Below are 15,516 nucleotides of genomic sequence, written 5' to 3' on the forward strand. Positions count from 1 at the left end.
GATACTGAAGACCTTGTCTTTGAAGAGGGGTGATTTTTTCCAGAAGGCTGTTAAATTTGACAAGGCGAGAAAAAAATGAATAAAGTTGTATAGCGTTAGTTGTCTTTCCATTATGAAGATTTGGAAAAAGTTTCCTCACATACATAGTAATAGATTGTCTTAGATCTTGAGTTTTTGTTTTGATTTTCTGTCACCAAAATATGAAGGCACGAAATATCAACACTGTAACAGTTTATAAAAACAAAATGGCGGCACAGACGCTATTATATAATAAACAACCGACATTTACGACGATAAACCCTGGTTACGGGGACGGTCATGACGAGAAAAAGAAAATCAAAAGAGAAGTGGCGTATTTTGATTTTCAAACGCAACTGATCCAGAAAGCTGAATTAGCCAAGAAATTACGCATGAAAGTTTTCCGCTTTCTGGAAGCGGACAAATGTCATTCTAAAGGTGGAATTTATGATAAATTATTGTAAGTACTATCCCAGACGGCACACAACGTTAAAACAACGTCCATGTGACATTCATAACGTCCAAATAACGTTGCTTGAACGATAAAGCAACGTTGTGTGCCAGCTGGGATCGTAGACAACATTATTGTCTTTGACCCTTTGCGCGCGCTGTTTTTTTTGAATTTCAAAACTTTAAAGTGCTATAAAAGCTTGTAGCTTTTGATTTAAGCTTGTAGCTTTTGATTTAGAAGATGGTTTTGGTACCATTGGAAAGGTATTTTTATACTCTTTCTAAAAGTATTAGATTTATGCCCCTTAAATCAAATGGTCAGGAGCTATGGCCTCAAGTCTGAGACTGTTTTGGACGCATATACGCACTCCTCGTGGTTTAAGGGTTAAAGTATGAAACATATAGACTGGAGTCATCCATGAACAGTTCGTGTATTATGATAATATGGGTGTTATATGATATTACGATAATTATAACATGGTTATATCAGTTTGTACAAACTATGACCTAAAGTTTGTCAGTTTCATTACTCTTTTCTCATTTTTCACACGCCTGTGTTACAGAGCATGCCAGACCCCCTATTTACTGGAAAATTTGGCTAAAATTCTGGATATTTTGACTTTGAACAATAGAATTTCTATCCCCATTGCGATTTAGATAAAATTTTTCATCCCGACTGTTGGAAGAAGTTCCATCAGGGCTGTAAAACAGGGCTAGTTGAAACAGGAAAAATATGGCACAGGAGGTTGAAGCCATTTATGGTTGTATGACAGTAATGAAAATAACTCGTCTTCCCAATTGCCACTCTTAAATAAAACCCGTTTTAGACTATACAGTAGACTCTCGCTTATTCGAACTTCTATTGCTCGAATTTTTCTATAATTCGAACTTATTTTCAGTCCTGGTCAAGTAGAAAGAGTAGAAACCCTCTTAACATACTTTCTTTGAATCGAATCTCTCTGTATTTTGGACAAACATTCGAGTTCGAATTAGCGAAAGTCAACTGTGAAACAGCCTGACAAAATATCTTCCTGCAGGTAATTTGGCGTAATTCGCAAATACATTTTGCGCTATTTCCATGATGACATAAATATGCAAATGCCAAATACTTCCAAAATCAATATTGGAAATAATTTAAAATTTTGACCAAAAATGCAAACCTATATGCAAATTTGTGAAATATTCCATAAAATTTCAACATTTTGATCATATAGCATTATGACCATTTTTAAAGGATATCACTAGCAAGCCTTTGTCTACGCATTTTGTACTTCGTCAGGAAACCATTTTTTTAATTTTATCAAAACACTGACTTATAACTTTAGCAACAAAACCTGAAAAACCTCTATGAACAACGTTGAGTCACAGCTAAAGTAATGAAACTAAACAAGAGAGTTGTCATTTTTGTCAGTTTGGCGTTTGGAAATAATCAAAATCATTTCTTCATTAGAATTGTTGTCATTTTGGTCAGTTTGGCGCTCGGTATCGGAAGTACGATCCCAGGATATGATAATGGATGGTTATTTAAAGTCCGACTTTCTGTTGTAAGTTAATTTAACTCACTAATCGTTTCTCCAGCCAGATCATTATATTATTGAATGCAGCCCTGCGCCACAGACCGCTGCCTATACTGGAAGATTTGACTAAAATTTCGTCCCCGGTGGGAATAACACTCTACAATTTCAGCACTGGGAATCCAACTTTTATTTTATCCCATTTAAAATTCAAACTTTTTAGCTTGGAATAATTAAATTTCTATCCCCATCGTGATTTCGATAGAGGTTTTTATCCCCGCTGCAGGAAAAGGGAGTGTTTAGAAGACCTAAACAACATTGCGTTGCGTTTCAAAGCACCTAGAGAGGAATCTTTACTCTTTTTCAAATATAAGAAAAAGTGAAGCTTTAGGATTTGCACCACAAGTTATTTTCATCTGTTTTCAGGAAACGCTTCTCCTTGTCATCTTTCTTACCGAGTATCTTCTTCGTGTTTGGTCCTCCGGCGCCCATGGAACGTACGGGGCGGCTGGAGGGTGGAAAAAATATATCATCACGCCACACATGATCATAGGTGAGAACATGTTTGAATTTGTTTTTATGTTATAAAAGTCTTTGGGAATTTCAAGAGAAATTTTTATTTCTCATGAAGGAAGATTTCGATATGGTTTTTCTCATTTTTTATACTTTCATCCTATTTTTCTATTTTTCTATTTTTCTTTCATTTTACAATGATAATATTTCACTCTTGATAATCTTTTCAACGAGAACAATATTGCTAGTGAATTTGTATCCTATCAGAAGTTACAGCCTTTTGTTTCCATTGCAAATTCTATTGGGACGCAGAATCCTAATATAGAATGTCATAAATTCAAATTTGCAACTTTTTCTTTTCTTTTGAACCTATATCAGATTTATTGGTGATCCTGTCATCTCTTGGATTGGTTATTTCAACATCCTTGAATCTGGACCCAGAAGAGCGCAGGTAAGACTGGCACACAACGTTGTTTCAACATCTAGCTGGCGTTTATATAACATTAGATAAACGTTAAAGCCACGTTGTGTGCCATCTGGATTACTACAGGGAGGATTTTCGAAAACCCGCTAACTCTAGTGGGGTCAACTCGAACCGCTATAACTAGAATGTCTCCTTAGCTCGAACAAGTTTCTTGTCCTTTCAGTTAACAATATTTTATAAAACCTACTCCTTAACTCGGAATTTTCTTAACTTGAGCAAATCTGTATTCCCTGGTTTCAATGAATGAGTAGCTTCATAAGACACCCCTGTGCTGAAAATCCACCTGGACCCTTTTCTTTCTGGAAAAATGGCCAGTGAAATGTCATCTTTTTTGAAAAATATGTAAACTAAACTTTACCCTCACTGGGAAAGTGAGGGTAAAGTCTCGGCTCTCTGAACAGTAAATGGTGTAGATTTTAAAATTATCTGCTTTTTCAAGCAAGAGCACCTCTATTTAGCATTAAGCTCCCTCACTTTAAAGAGACATAAAAGTACTGAGGAAATTTGTAAACGAACCGTATACAGCGGGATACAAAATCAAAATAACTGTCACATGTCTAAATAACAAACCAAAATAAATATGGCTAATTTCGATTTTTTCAATTGTTATGCAATTTTGTTTTGGAGACGTGATTTTAATTGTTCTTTTTAATGACACGTGGTTCGCACAGTTTACATTTTACTACTTTTATGTCCCTTTAAATTCCCAAAAGACATTCTGACCGGATCACTTAATTACCATAATCTTACTTTGCCGACAGCCACCAGATTAATCATAGTTCTTATAAAAAACCCTGGTCTGGAAGCTTATTGTTTTAACATACTTATTTTAGGCTTTTATACTTACTTCAATTACTACGAATATTACGTATTGATCGACAACGTGGTGCATTTGGTGCGTTCTGGAGAGTTTTCAAAAAACATCGAAAGGTTAATTTATTCACATGCGTACCAGTAGCGTAGACAGGAGGGACGCAAAATTTGTGTAGGAGGCCAGATTTTTATGACACTGTAATTACTTTAATCGTAGAAATTTTAGCGAGACTAATTTTAGCGTATATTAGCGAGTCAGGAAAATCTTGATTTATTTTGGATTTATTTTAGCGAATCACGATTTCAAAAAATTTCGCGTGGATAAATTTTAGCGAATACTCGTATTACATTATTGACTGAGGTCGTTTTCTAGCATTTCTCTGCACTGAAACCCTTCGTATTGATAAGAATGTATTAAGGCAATATAACCAGAAATTTCGCGCGGATAAATTTTAGCGATCTGTCGATTCGGCGTGTTTTAGCGAGATTTATTTTAGCGAAAATAGGGAAAACTCGCTAAAACGCTAAAATTAGTCTCGCTAAAATTTCTACGATTAAAGTATCTATTCATAATATAAAAATATATTTACAGTTTCATGATAAAAATCTGCTCTCCTACACAAATGTTGCGCCCCTCCTGTCTGCGCTACTGCCGTACAGTAGTGCGTCTTTTCGACATCTGGCACAAACAATAGACCTTATCGGAGTTTTTTATTTTTCTAAAAAAGCGATGCATTGTGGGATTGTTTCGAGTGTATTACAATAGAAATCTCTTAGGAATTCCTCGAGGGAATTCTATTGTAATACACTCGAAACAATCCCACAATGCAACGCTTTTTTAGAAAAATAAAAAACTCCGATAAGGTCTATTGTTTTATAAAGTTAACATTACAACATTACAACTTTAGAAGAACATTTAAAAATGTTAGCTGACTACTGTGTATACAGTGAATCCCCAAAAAAGTGGATTTAATTTTCATATAAAGTAGAATCCTCAAAACTCATTATCGAAACTGGGCTAAGAACAAATGAAATAAGATTAAGACTATCTATCTGTTTAATCAACAGAAGTTGAATTTCCAAAAGATTCTTAAATAGGTTTTTGTGATTAAAATATTAAGTATACAAGTCTTAAAATTTAGCATGATATATTTCAAGATTTTACAACTAGACTTTCTTTAAAAACGTGTCCGCTTTTTGGGACACACACTGTATGTATCCAGTATTAAGGGGTTCAGTTCAATTTTTTAACTGTCAATGGAGGATCATTTTCAGGATCTGGCTATTCTCCCCTTCACCCACGTGAAAAAAAAAACTTCCTTGCCGCAGATTTTGAATCAACTTAGTTTTAGATCGACCATAGTATTGGTTGTTTTTCTTTTGTTTGTTGTGAGAGATTCAGGTTCGATTCTAACACACCCCATCACCGAAAATTTCTTTACAACTCAAATAAGTTTAAAGTAGCCAGCGGATTACAGCTTTTAACCATATAAGGCCATATAAATTTAACAAAAAAGGGACAGTAAAATTTTCCCTGGGGTACCCGTAATTACAGGGATTCCACAAATTTGAAACTCAACATCTTCATCAAAAATTTCTTTTAGGAATTGCTGACGTGTTGGTACATGGGCTTCTTAATGGTAACATTTGTCAGTTTTCTGGTTTATTCGCTCGAACAGAAACGCACCAATGATACTTATACCCTGAATAATCTATTTGATGGTGTCTATTGGGGCGTGGTAAGATATACGAGTTTTTTTCACTAGAGTACTGTATCTTTCTTGCAGCCGTGACTAAACATATAAACTGTGATTGCAAATCCTGGTTTAATTGGTTATTCATACATGTTGTGTAAATCACTCCAAATTAACCTAAGCTCAGATCTTCATTGTTTCCTGCACACTAAGCTGAAGCTCTAAAGGGATGCGTGTGAGCAAACGATCAGACAAATATGTTCTCTCGAATTTGTAACGACCGCGTCTTGCTACCGAGGACTGGGAATGACGACAAAGTATTTGTGATTGTGTTGAAATATATTTCTATTAGAAAAAATTCAAATTTCAAAATCTCGGTGCGAAACAAGATTCTTGCTATTCATGATATGAACCATTACAATGTCTTCAACGGACCCAACAGCTAATTGGTTGCAAGTGACGTATTAACCGATATTGCGTTATTTACAACCAATCAACTGTTGGGTCCGTGATGTAATGTCAGAAGACATTGCAATGGCGCATGTCATGAATAGAATTAACTATTTTCCTCAGACGGTTATTTTTCAAGGTTTACAGTGCGCGTAAGAAAATTTCTACCAATAAGGTGCTATTCGCGTGGTGCCGAAAGGGGAGAAAGTTAGAAGGATGGCAGGATATACGTTAAATGACGTATTTTTATAATTCCTTTTCAGATCTCGTTAACAACCATTGGTTATGGTGATATCAAACCAGAAACAACTTCTGGAAAAATATTGATTTGTTGTTTTGCTGTTTTTGGAACTTGCTTCTTAGCTATGCCTGCTGTGAGTTTTATTAAATCAAAATCGACCGAAGTGATTACTCGAATCAATCGGAGTGATTACTCGTTTCCAAGCCATTGAAAAACGGGTAGCTAAAATATTAGAAGACCTTCTAACTAAATTATCAGATATACAGTAAAACCTCTAATTAACGGACACTCTATAAAAGGCGGACACCTCTGATTAGCGGACAATTTCATTTTCTCCGGCCGTTTCCTAGTCAAATCCTCATAAAAAAGTTTCTAAAAGGCGGACACTCAATTAGCAGACCCTCTGATTAGCGGACAAATTTTTTCGCACGAAATGGCCAAAATCCCAATTTTAGCTCTCCAATTAGCGGACATTGAATATCAAACGGGGCACAGACGTCTAAAATCGAAAAAAATTTTTTTAGATATTTTATTTCAAGCACTTATTAGTCTTATCATTCAAATTATTTCTACAAATTTCCAATTCCCCTTGACCCATTCAACAAATTTAGGTAGGCCAAAGGAATCATAAATCACTGGTACTTCAAGTCCGTACCCACAACCTCGATTTAACCTCTTGCCAGTCACTCAAGCTCTGTTTTAATAACCTTTCTCTTGTTCTTCTTTGGCCTAGTGTCTGCAGATAAGTACTTTAGACCCCAATTTTGTATTTTTAACACCCTGGGATGGCCTAATTTCAAAATTGGAGCTCCGAGATCAAAAGTTTCTAAAAGGCGGACACTTCTAATTAGCGGACACTAACCCCTTACCCCGATGGTGTCCGCTAATTAGAGGTTCCACTGTAGATGTTAGAAGCGAATCTTCAACCTTTTCCAGACAAGCAAAGTGGTACCTTAGAATTTACATTTTACATTTTTTCAAATTAGGTGGTTAGTTTAATTTAAAAGGAGATTCTTCTCTGCCTTATTGGGCTTTTCCAGAAAAAACCACATCCCCCCTGTTCAGGAGGTCAATTTCCGTTCCAAGGGGGTAAGGTTTGATATGTGGCGGAATTCCATAGGGAGATACAAAAATCTGTCAAAAAAGACTGGAATTCCACGGGGGTAGCTTTTTAAATCCTACTAAAATTCAGAATTCCAGAGGGGTTTAAACCTGAAATTGCCTGGAATTCTAGGGGTTACAGCATCTCCAGCCACAGAGGGAAAGCCCATTGATGAGAAAACGCAATCTAATGAGAGTGTCAATTTCTATTTCAAATAGGGAATCATCGGCTCTGGATTCGCTTTACAAGTTGCAGAACAGCAGAAAGAGAAACATGTGAATCGAAGAAGAAGACCGGCTGCTGTTTTGATACAGGTAAGAAGTTGGAAATCGTAATTTATGATATGCGTGAGTCAAGATTACGTCATTTTCATATCGGAAACACTCGAAAAAGCCGGAATTTGACCCCTGTTTTGCTATTTTTAGTAACACTCATGGGTCAAATTTCGGTGTTTTCGGGTCTTTCCGATAGGGAAAATGACGTAATCTTAACTTACGCATATCAAGAATAGTTAGAGTAATAGTTTTACGTTTGACATTTAATATAGTTATACGTTTTACCAACCTTTGTCGAGTAGACTTTTTTTTATAAGAACAAACGATGTAAGAAAATAAGAAAATGTTAAGAACATTTTTAGGCTTAAAACTAAATAAGTCAAGAATATTCGCAGACTTCAAAGATTTTGGATGCTCGTATAAAAAAAGGTTTGAAAAAGGTTGGAAGATTTTTGTTAAGAGTTTGTTGGGTCAATTTATCAACTTCACTGGAGTCTCCAGAACAGGAACCTCTATCAATTAAATGTCTCCTGAATTGGAACAAGTTTTATAATCCCTTCAGTTGACAAAGCCTTATAAGTCATGGAGATTCACATCACACGAAATCTCCATAACTTGAGCAAATTTCGATTCTCCGTGCGAATTCAAGTTACGGAGGCTCCGCTATAGTAGAATTTACCGCAGCTTCCATAGGCGGTTTTAGACCATGTCGAACTTATCAGAGAAAAAAATTTATAACTGTAATTCCATTGTCTTTTAACAAACGTTTCACTCCTTCGCATGTTTCCGACGTACCTGCTCCATTGTCTTAAATCCGTCAGTGGCTTTTATTTTGCAGTACCAGCTATTAGATTATTTACAATAACATTGAATATCTATTAATCTAATTTTAACAGAGTTTTTGGAGAAAATATGCCGCTGACAACGATTTCCCTGCCACATGGATTCCGCACACAACTCAACATAAGGACTACGAATCAAATCTTTTGCGTACACCACGAAAAAGCATCAATCATCAACGAAGCTCTAAACCCGATATGTTTGGTGTCCCATTTACACCAATCATTCCTTCTATCCACGTGACTAGAAATGAGAATGGGAAAGGAATGTCGTCACCACCTTCCAAATCCTCGCACCCAGTCTCCCCAGGTTTGTATTGTTGTTATATAACCAACAGTTGATTGGTTGAAAATGACGTATTGACTGATTTTACGTCACTTACAACCAATCAGCTGTTGGGTCCATGATGTAATGTCAGAGGACATTGCAATGGCGCATATCATGAATAAGGAGGTATTCATGATATGCACCAATGGAGAGTCTTCTGAGAACTTTTAAAATTTTCCACTCAATAATCAATTTAAGAACAATAGAAAAAGTGACGTATTGGGTGAAAATTTTAAAAGTTCTCAGAGGACTCTCCAGTGGTGCATATCATGAATTGGCTAAGTTACAAATTTCCCTCCAACATTGATAAAAGAATTATATATTTATGGCCAATTTTTTTTCCAAAATGGTGAATATCTTGTTTTGAAACCTTGCTAAACCTAAAAGACTGCTAAGATTTAGTGAATTACTTCTGGTTATCTTCTTTCGAAGTGTTTAGCTACAATCATTATAGCTTTTATTAATTTTTAATCAACGTGGACTGCAATTCGAGGCACAAAAAGTTGATAAATTATGTTTTTGTATTTATCCCTTTTGTCTCTTATTGTCTCAGCCTATAAAAACCATTTTCTAAATAAAATTGCTACTTTCATTTTAACAGCGGAAATTCCTGATGATTTCAATTTCCCAAACGGATATTTAATACCAGCTAAGAAGTAAGTATTTCATTATTTCACAGGCTGAAAAATTCATCGTTTATTTGAAACAGAGGTGTAACCAACTTCTGATGAGAGGTACTGTGCATAACGTGTCATGCCCTCTGGTGCGCCCTCCCCTATAGACAAATTGGCCAAACGATCTTTTTCATTTGAGAAAAATACTCTAAAGCTTCATTTCAATGAAAATATCTTAAGAGTTGGATTTTTACACTCTGTGTCTACACACCCACCGAATATTGAGGGAAGGGTATCTTAAATTATAAATGTCATATACTCTCTCATTCTACCTTTTACCAAAAAATGTCCAATGTCCAATGGGTAGTCAGTAAATTCTTAAAATCTTTATATTTTCATACTTTTCCTTAGGCTGACAACTGCAGAGAAGATTGCACTTCGATTTATTCGATTCTTAAAATGTATTTCTTCTATGAAAAAATTCAGGGTAAGTATCATAAAGAAAGTTCGCGGGTTCAGCTTCTATCTTGGTCTTAATAAACTTACAAAATGGCGATGCTCTCTGCTTAGTACTCAGTAAAAAGCCGAATCAAGAGTAAGTAGAGGAATTCAGGGAAAGGACAGCACCCTCTTTTACCTACGTTCTGGTAGATAACTTAATGAAAAGTGAGTCTTCGAGTCGCCCTCGAATGCACCTCAAATTTTACCTTATTTTTTTTTAATACAGCAAGCACGTCGTCCGTACGATGAACGTGACATTTTGGATCAGTTCGCATCAGCACAAATTGAGATGTTCGCTAAACTAAGAGATGTCAAACAAAGGTGAGAAAAATGACACAAAGGCTCAAAATTGTTCCTATAGTCTTTTCCCTCAAAGTGTGCATCCGTTTTGGTTCCATGTGGAAACCATGTCAGCATATAATTAACAGCAATTCTCTTGAGATTGTTTTCCAATACAGGGTGTGCAGAAAAAAGTATCGAGTTCGAACATGATTCTGAGTAGAATGTTGTTGCGTGTGTTTAACAAAATGTAAGAAAATATATACCAACATAATAATTGTTTTTACAACAGTCATTATGATTAAAAAGAATTACAAGACACAGAGAGAAATTTGATAAACATTGTAAATTTAGTGAAACACACAGAAGAGCTTTCTTTCTATAGAAGTGGTACGACTCGATACTTTTTTCCGGACACCCTGTACAGTACCAAAACCGAAGTACACTAAGTAATCTAATTAACTAGAGAGGACCACCAGAATTAAAAACGCAATTGATTGACGTCGAGTTTGAGAACAGACCTCTTTAAAGGGACATAAAAGTAGTAAAATGTAAACATTGCGCGAATCACGCGCCAAAACATACATGTAAAACAATTGATTTTAACATGTGACATTTGTTTTGATTTTGTATCCCGCTGCATACGGTTTGGTTACAAATTTCGTCAGTACTTTTATGTCCCTTTAAACTATACCAAAAATCGTTTCAAGAAATGTAGAAATTGTCAATTTATATGACTAACTTTACACCACCTTTGAGTCGAGACCATTTGAACGAAATGACAATTGATAATACCTAATCCAAATATGTCATTCCAAGGGCCCCCCAGCGGTTTGCGTGAATGCGTGAAAATTGGAAAAAAAATGCGTGAATGCGTGAATTGAAAAAATTTGTGTGAACGTGAAAATTCACTTTTTGATTGCATAAATGCGTGAATTTTCCCTTTTTTCCACCGATCATGTGCAGTTTTCCCGATTTTTCCTGATTTCCTGAAAAATCGGGTAATTGCGTGAAACTTGAGGAAAATTTGCGTGAATGCGTGAATTTCGAAAAAAAATTGCGTGATTGCGTGAATTGAGGGTCCGCTGGGGGGGGGGGGCCTCTTCCAAGGTAAAGTTTTTTCAAGGTTTATATTTTCAAAAATCATTTGAATAATAATTTTTCTTTATAGGATTGAATCATGTCAAATATGCAGTGGTAAGCTTAAATTATATTTTGATTAAACCCACAATTGTTGTCTTATTTCATTTTTAGGGTTGAATGTTCTTTTAAAAATTCTCAACGTTATGTACCAGCTAGGTATTTTTTGCAACCCAGACTCAGTGCCTTGGAAAAGTCTTTTTGCTATTGGGGATAAAATTAATCTGAGCTAAATAGTAGAGTTGGAAAAACACCTTTTTAAAATTGGTAAGAATTATAAATTTTTTTTATTAAAACTGATGCCTTTGTTATCATGTTTGGATTTATTTTTTATTTCTTTTATTTTAAATTTTCAGATAGTAAAGCTGAGAAGAATTTGAACTATATCTCCAAGTTGAATGACAAGGTACAATTTATATTGAATATGAGGGGTGAAGGATAAAACAATTTTCAGTGATTTACCCCCGGACAAAGTGACTTTTGCCCCCCCCCGGACAACGGGTTTTACCCCCGGACAAGCATCAGTTGACCCCCCGGACAACCAAAATTACCCCCGGACAGAGCAAATTTACCCCCCCCCCCCGGACAAGGTGAATTTTGATGATTTTACCTACCCCCGGACAATATATCCTCCATCCCATGTACGGACATTTTCTGGACGAGCCCAATAAGAGTTTAGTAATACTAACCTGATAACAGCCGGTCATAATTTTCTTTACGTGCACGGTAAACATCTAAAGGCACTTGAAATTTAACCATTTGAGAAAAATAGTCCTCTCGAAAGAAAATTCTACATTAAGAATCTTGTTGTGCGCTGAAAAGTCAAAAACTAAAATTTTCCTGATATGGCGCCCTATTTTCAAACACAATCACGCAACTTTGTTGTCATTCCTAGTCCTTTTTGACGTAGTGGGCAGGAAACGATCACAATCTGATTTCGGCTTAATACAGGGTGGGCAAAAAAAATATGGTCTAACTAATATTGTGCTACTTGAAGAGCAAAAGTGCTATAAAAATCTTATTTCTCCTTTGGTAGTTGCGCAGGAAACCTCGTCATAAGCGCTCCCCCTAGGAACTTTTCTAATGTCAGATACATAATTTCACAAAAAATTAGTCTGTTATTAACGCGTTTATAAGGATTGATTAATATTTTTGTATATTATAGGTTGGCAGTTTACATTCAGAAATAAGTGAAACAAAAGAACTCTTGAAAATTTTACTTGTACAACAAGGAATTGACATCAACAAAGCTTTGAATAATAAACAACAACATCAAGATAACGATTGAAATTTACACAGTTGTATTACAAGGAAGCATCTGATTCAGAAGTACAGTGAAAAAGGAGAAATCGAAGAAGAAATAATGAGAGTGAATGGATGAAAAGAAATGACTTGATGGATGTATGCCAATGAAGAGATAAACTTAAGTGGGTTTATATATGCTAATGAAGAGATAAACTTGAAATAAAGACTCTTGCGGAAAAAACAACAAAACCAACCTTAATTATGATAAATGGCAATTTATGAAATGAACAATAATTAATGATCGAAGAAATCGAAAAAATAAAGAGAGTGCATAGATGAAAAAAGGTTGAGTAAATGGATAAATGTTAATGAAAACTTTTACGAAAGAAACAACAAAAACCATTTTGTTATAACAAATTATGTTGTTGTGCAACACATTATCACACATAATTCTACAGAATACGTAGATGGTGTAAATTTAAAATTTCTACAGATGTCTGTAGATTTACGGGTAGAATTATAATTCTACAAAATATGTAGATTTATATTTCTACAGACATCTGTAGAATTACGGCAAATTAGTAGATTGCTACACAACAGAGTCTATATTGTATAGAAGGGTATAAAGGGTAGAATTATTATTCTACAAAATATGTAGATTCCATATTTCTACAGACATCTGTAGAATTACGGCAAATAGGTAGATTGCTACACAACAGAGTCTATATTGTATACACCACAATGAGTAATTTAGCGCTGACAAGTAAGGGTGAAGAATACAATGGGGTGGAGTCGAGGCTGTGGATGGCCTAAGAGTTAGTTCATGTAATGTTTCCAGATCACCCAAAATGACACTAATACGCATGCGTAATTTGCCGTTCTTTTCAACCACAAGCAGTTAATTCCCGTGACAATCAAAGAGGAATGAATCTCTAGGGGTGGAACAGTCACTTTTGGTCGGGGTTGTGGATGGCGAAATATAAAATTTGTCGTTCTTTAAAAATTTGTCGTTCTTTTTGTCGCTTTTTAATAGTTATTTGTCGTTCTTTTTAGATGATCTGGAAACGTTAGATGAACAGTCTCCTAATACCGGATAAATAGCGATCTAGACAGTTAGCCTAACTTGTCAGTTAGACTGTTTACTCGTCACTACAAAAGTTCTTGGGTCAGGGGTTTGGAGCTCGAGTCTCGAGCGCGCACAAAGTGAAATCGTTCTAGAATATCTACATAATCAGTTGAATTCTATATTCTACATTATATGTCGATATTAAAAAGTGCCGTAATTCTACAGACGTCCGTAGAATTAAGAAAATTTATACATCTACTTATTTTGTAGATTTTCTTGTGAGACTGGCTGAATAAGAGCAGTAAATTATAATACAACAAAAACACTTTTTAATGGAAATGGACAATAAATAAATAGGTGATGGAGACTTCAAAATCAAGAGTGTCATTAATAAAGTGCGTCCCATGCCCTCCTAAAAATCAAAGCTAAAAAAACGGTAGGAATTTACAGAAAATTAATAATATTACTCTACCCCTCAAATAAATAACAGGCTAAAAATATTTTGAAACAAAAAGAAAACTTTCAAAAGCGTTATGGGTATTTCACAATCCAAAATCCAATCGCAAGGCGAGTTGCGAGACTCGAATGCGAGTTTTAGCTCGAATGAATTCACAACACGTAATAATGTCCATTGCACGATTGGAGACATCAGTAAGCAATCTTTAATTATCCATATTTTTTTAATTTTATTCTCTTTAACATCTGAAAATAACAAAATCATAAAGGTAACGTCGAGTTATGGCTCGAACCTCTATAACTTGGATGTCTTCCTAACGCAAACATAACTCTGGGTCCTTACTCTTGATATTTGACTCCTTCTCTTCAATACAGAAGATTTTGACACAGACTCAGTACTGTTCTTTAGAAAAGGTATAAAAATAGAACTGGTACTAAACCTTTATGTTTCGCGATAGCAAGGTCAAGGAAGAAATGTTATCAAGAATTTAATTTGAAATAAGTAGTTTGGGAAATCAATAGTAGAAAAATTTGGTGAGAATTGACTTTGGCGGATGGTTGGCAAGCACTTAATTTGGCTGATTTCGGCTTAACCCTCCAAATCACATTGCCAACAAAATTTCTTCCTTTAAGGTACGGTAGATGGAACAAAACAAGAATTTAATCTGAAAAATAGATTATTCAAACTAAATAGCTATAAAATAACAACATTATTGACTTCTATAAATTATTCCTCTTAAAAAGTGAAGTCATAAAAATTCAAATTAAACGTGGAAAAAGATTGTCTGGTTGGGATGGTCATTTCTAGCGAAGAGAAGATGAAAAGTTTTTCCCCGAAAGACATGGAAAAATATTAGGGAACATTATTGAAAAATGCAAAGAAAATGTAATAGTGTTTAGCAATAAGTTATTTGACGAGGAGGTATTTTTGATTTTGACAAAAAATAATTTTGGCAATTTTATGCCAATATTAATTCTCGCAAAAATTTGATTACCTCAATAAAGTAGTTTGCTTTATTTTTTAGACCATCCTGTGAAATAGAAAATTTAAAATTTACGAAGGAAAAAAATTAATTTTCACTCGTAGATATTGATTCTGACGTATCTGCTAGTTCATTGGTGTTACTGTCAGCTGATTGGTCGGCCGTACTCTCTTCTGATTGGTTATGTTTTGCTTGATCGAGTTTTGATTGGTTGAATTTGAATTGATAATCGAAATTAGCATCAGAGTTCAAACCAAACGCTAGCATTTCTTCGTCCCGCTCGAAATTTGGTTTTTGCTGCGAGGAGAAAGTGAAAGAGTGATCTTATTTCTGGCTAAGGTATAATGTCACAAGTAAAGTCAACATTTGAAAATTCAAAATTATGCCCTGGAATCTCATAATTGGGCAACCAAATCACACTAATATTATATACATTCTTAAATTTTCCTAACTTTCTAAATTTCAAGGTTAACCTTTAAATGTTCTCAACTTACTCTTAATACTTTGGCCA

At 35.0% G+C, this 15,516-nt stretch overlaps 1 protein-coding gene across 1 annotated transcript; it reads left to right on the forward strand.

Annotated features, from left to right (window-relative positions):
- LOC136823508 (potassium voltage-gated channel subfamily KQT member 1-like) lies at nt 1–12,590 on the forward strand. The gene is made up of 15 exons (XM_067079698.1): nt 1–478; nt 1,919–2,012; nt 2,409–2,535; nt 2,874–2,946; nt 3,813–3,909; nt 5,397–5,531; nt 6,200–6,310; nt 7,498–7,593; nt 8,451–8,703; nt 9,323–9,377; nt 9,747–9,822; nt 10,063–10,157; nt 11,287–11,312; nt 11,612–11,661; nt 12,421–12,590. The coding sequence occupies exons 1-15, from the start codon at nt 201–203 to the stop codon at nt 12,541–12,543; spliced, it is 1,689 nt and encodes a 562-aa protein (XP_066935799.1). The 5' UTR covers nt 1–200; the 3' UTR covers nt 12,544–12,590.
- Nucleotides 12,591–15,516: the final 2,926 nt, after the last annotated feature.

Source organism: Clytia hemisphaerica, unplaced genomic scaffold, assembly GCF_902728285.1.
Source record: "Clytia hemisphaerica strain Z4C2 unplaced genomic scaffold, Clytia hemisphaerica genome assembly, whole genome shotgun sequence".
NCBI lineage: Eukaryota > Metazoa > Cnidaria > Hydrozoa > Leptothecata > Clytiidae > Clytia > Clytia hemisphaerica.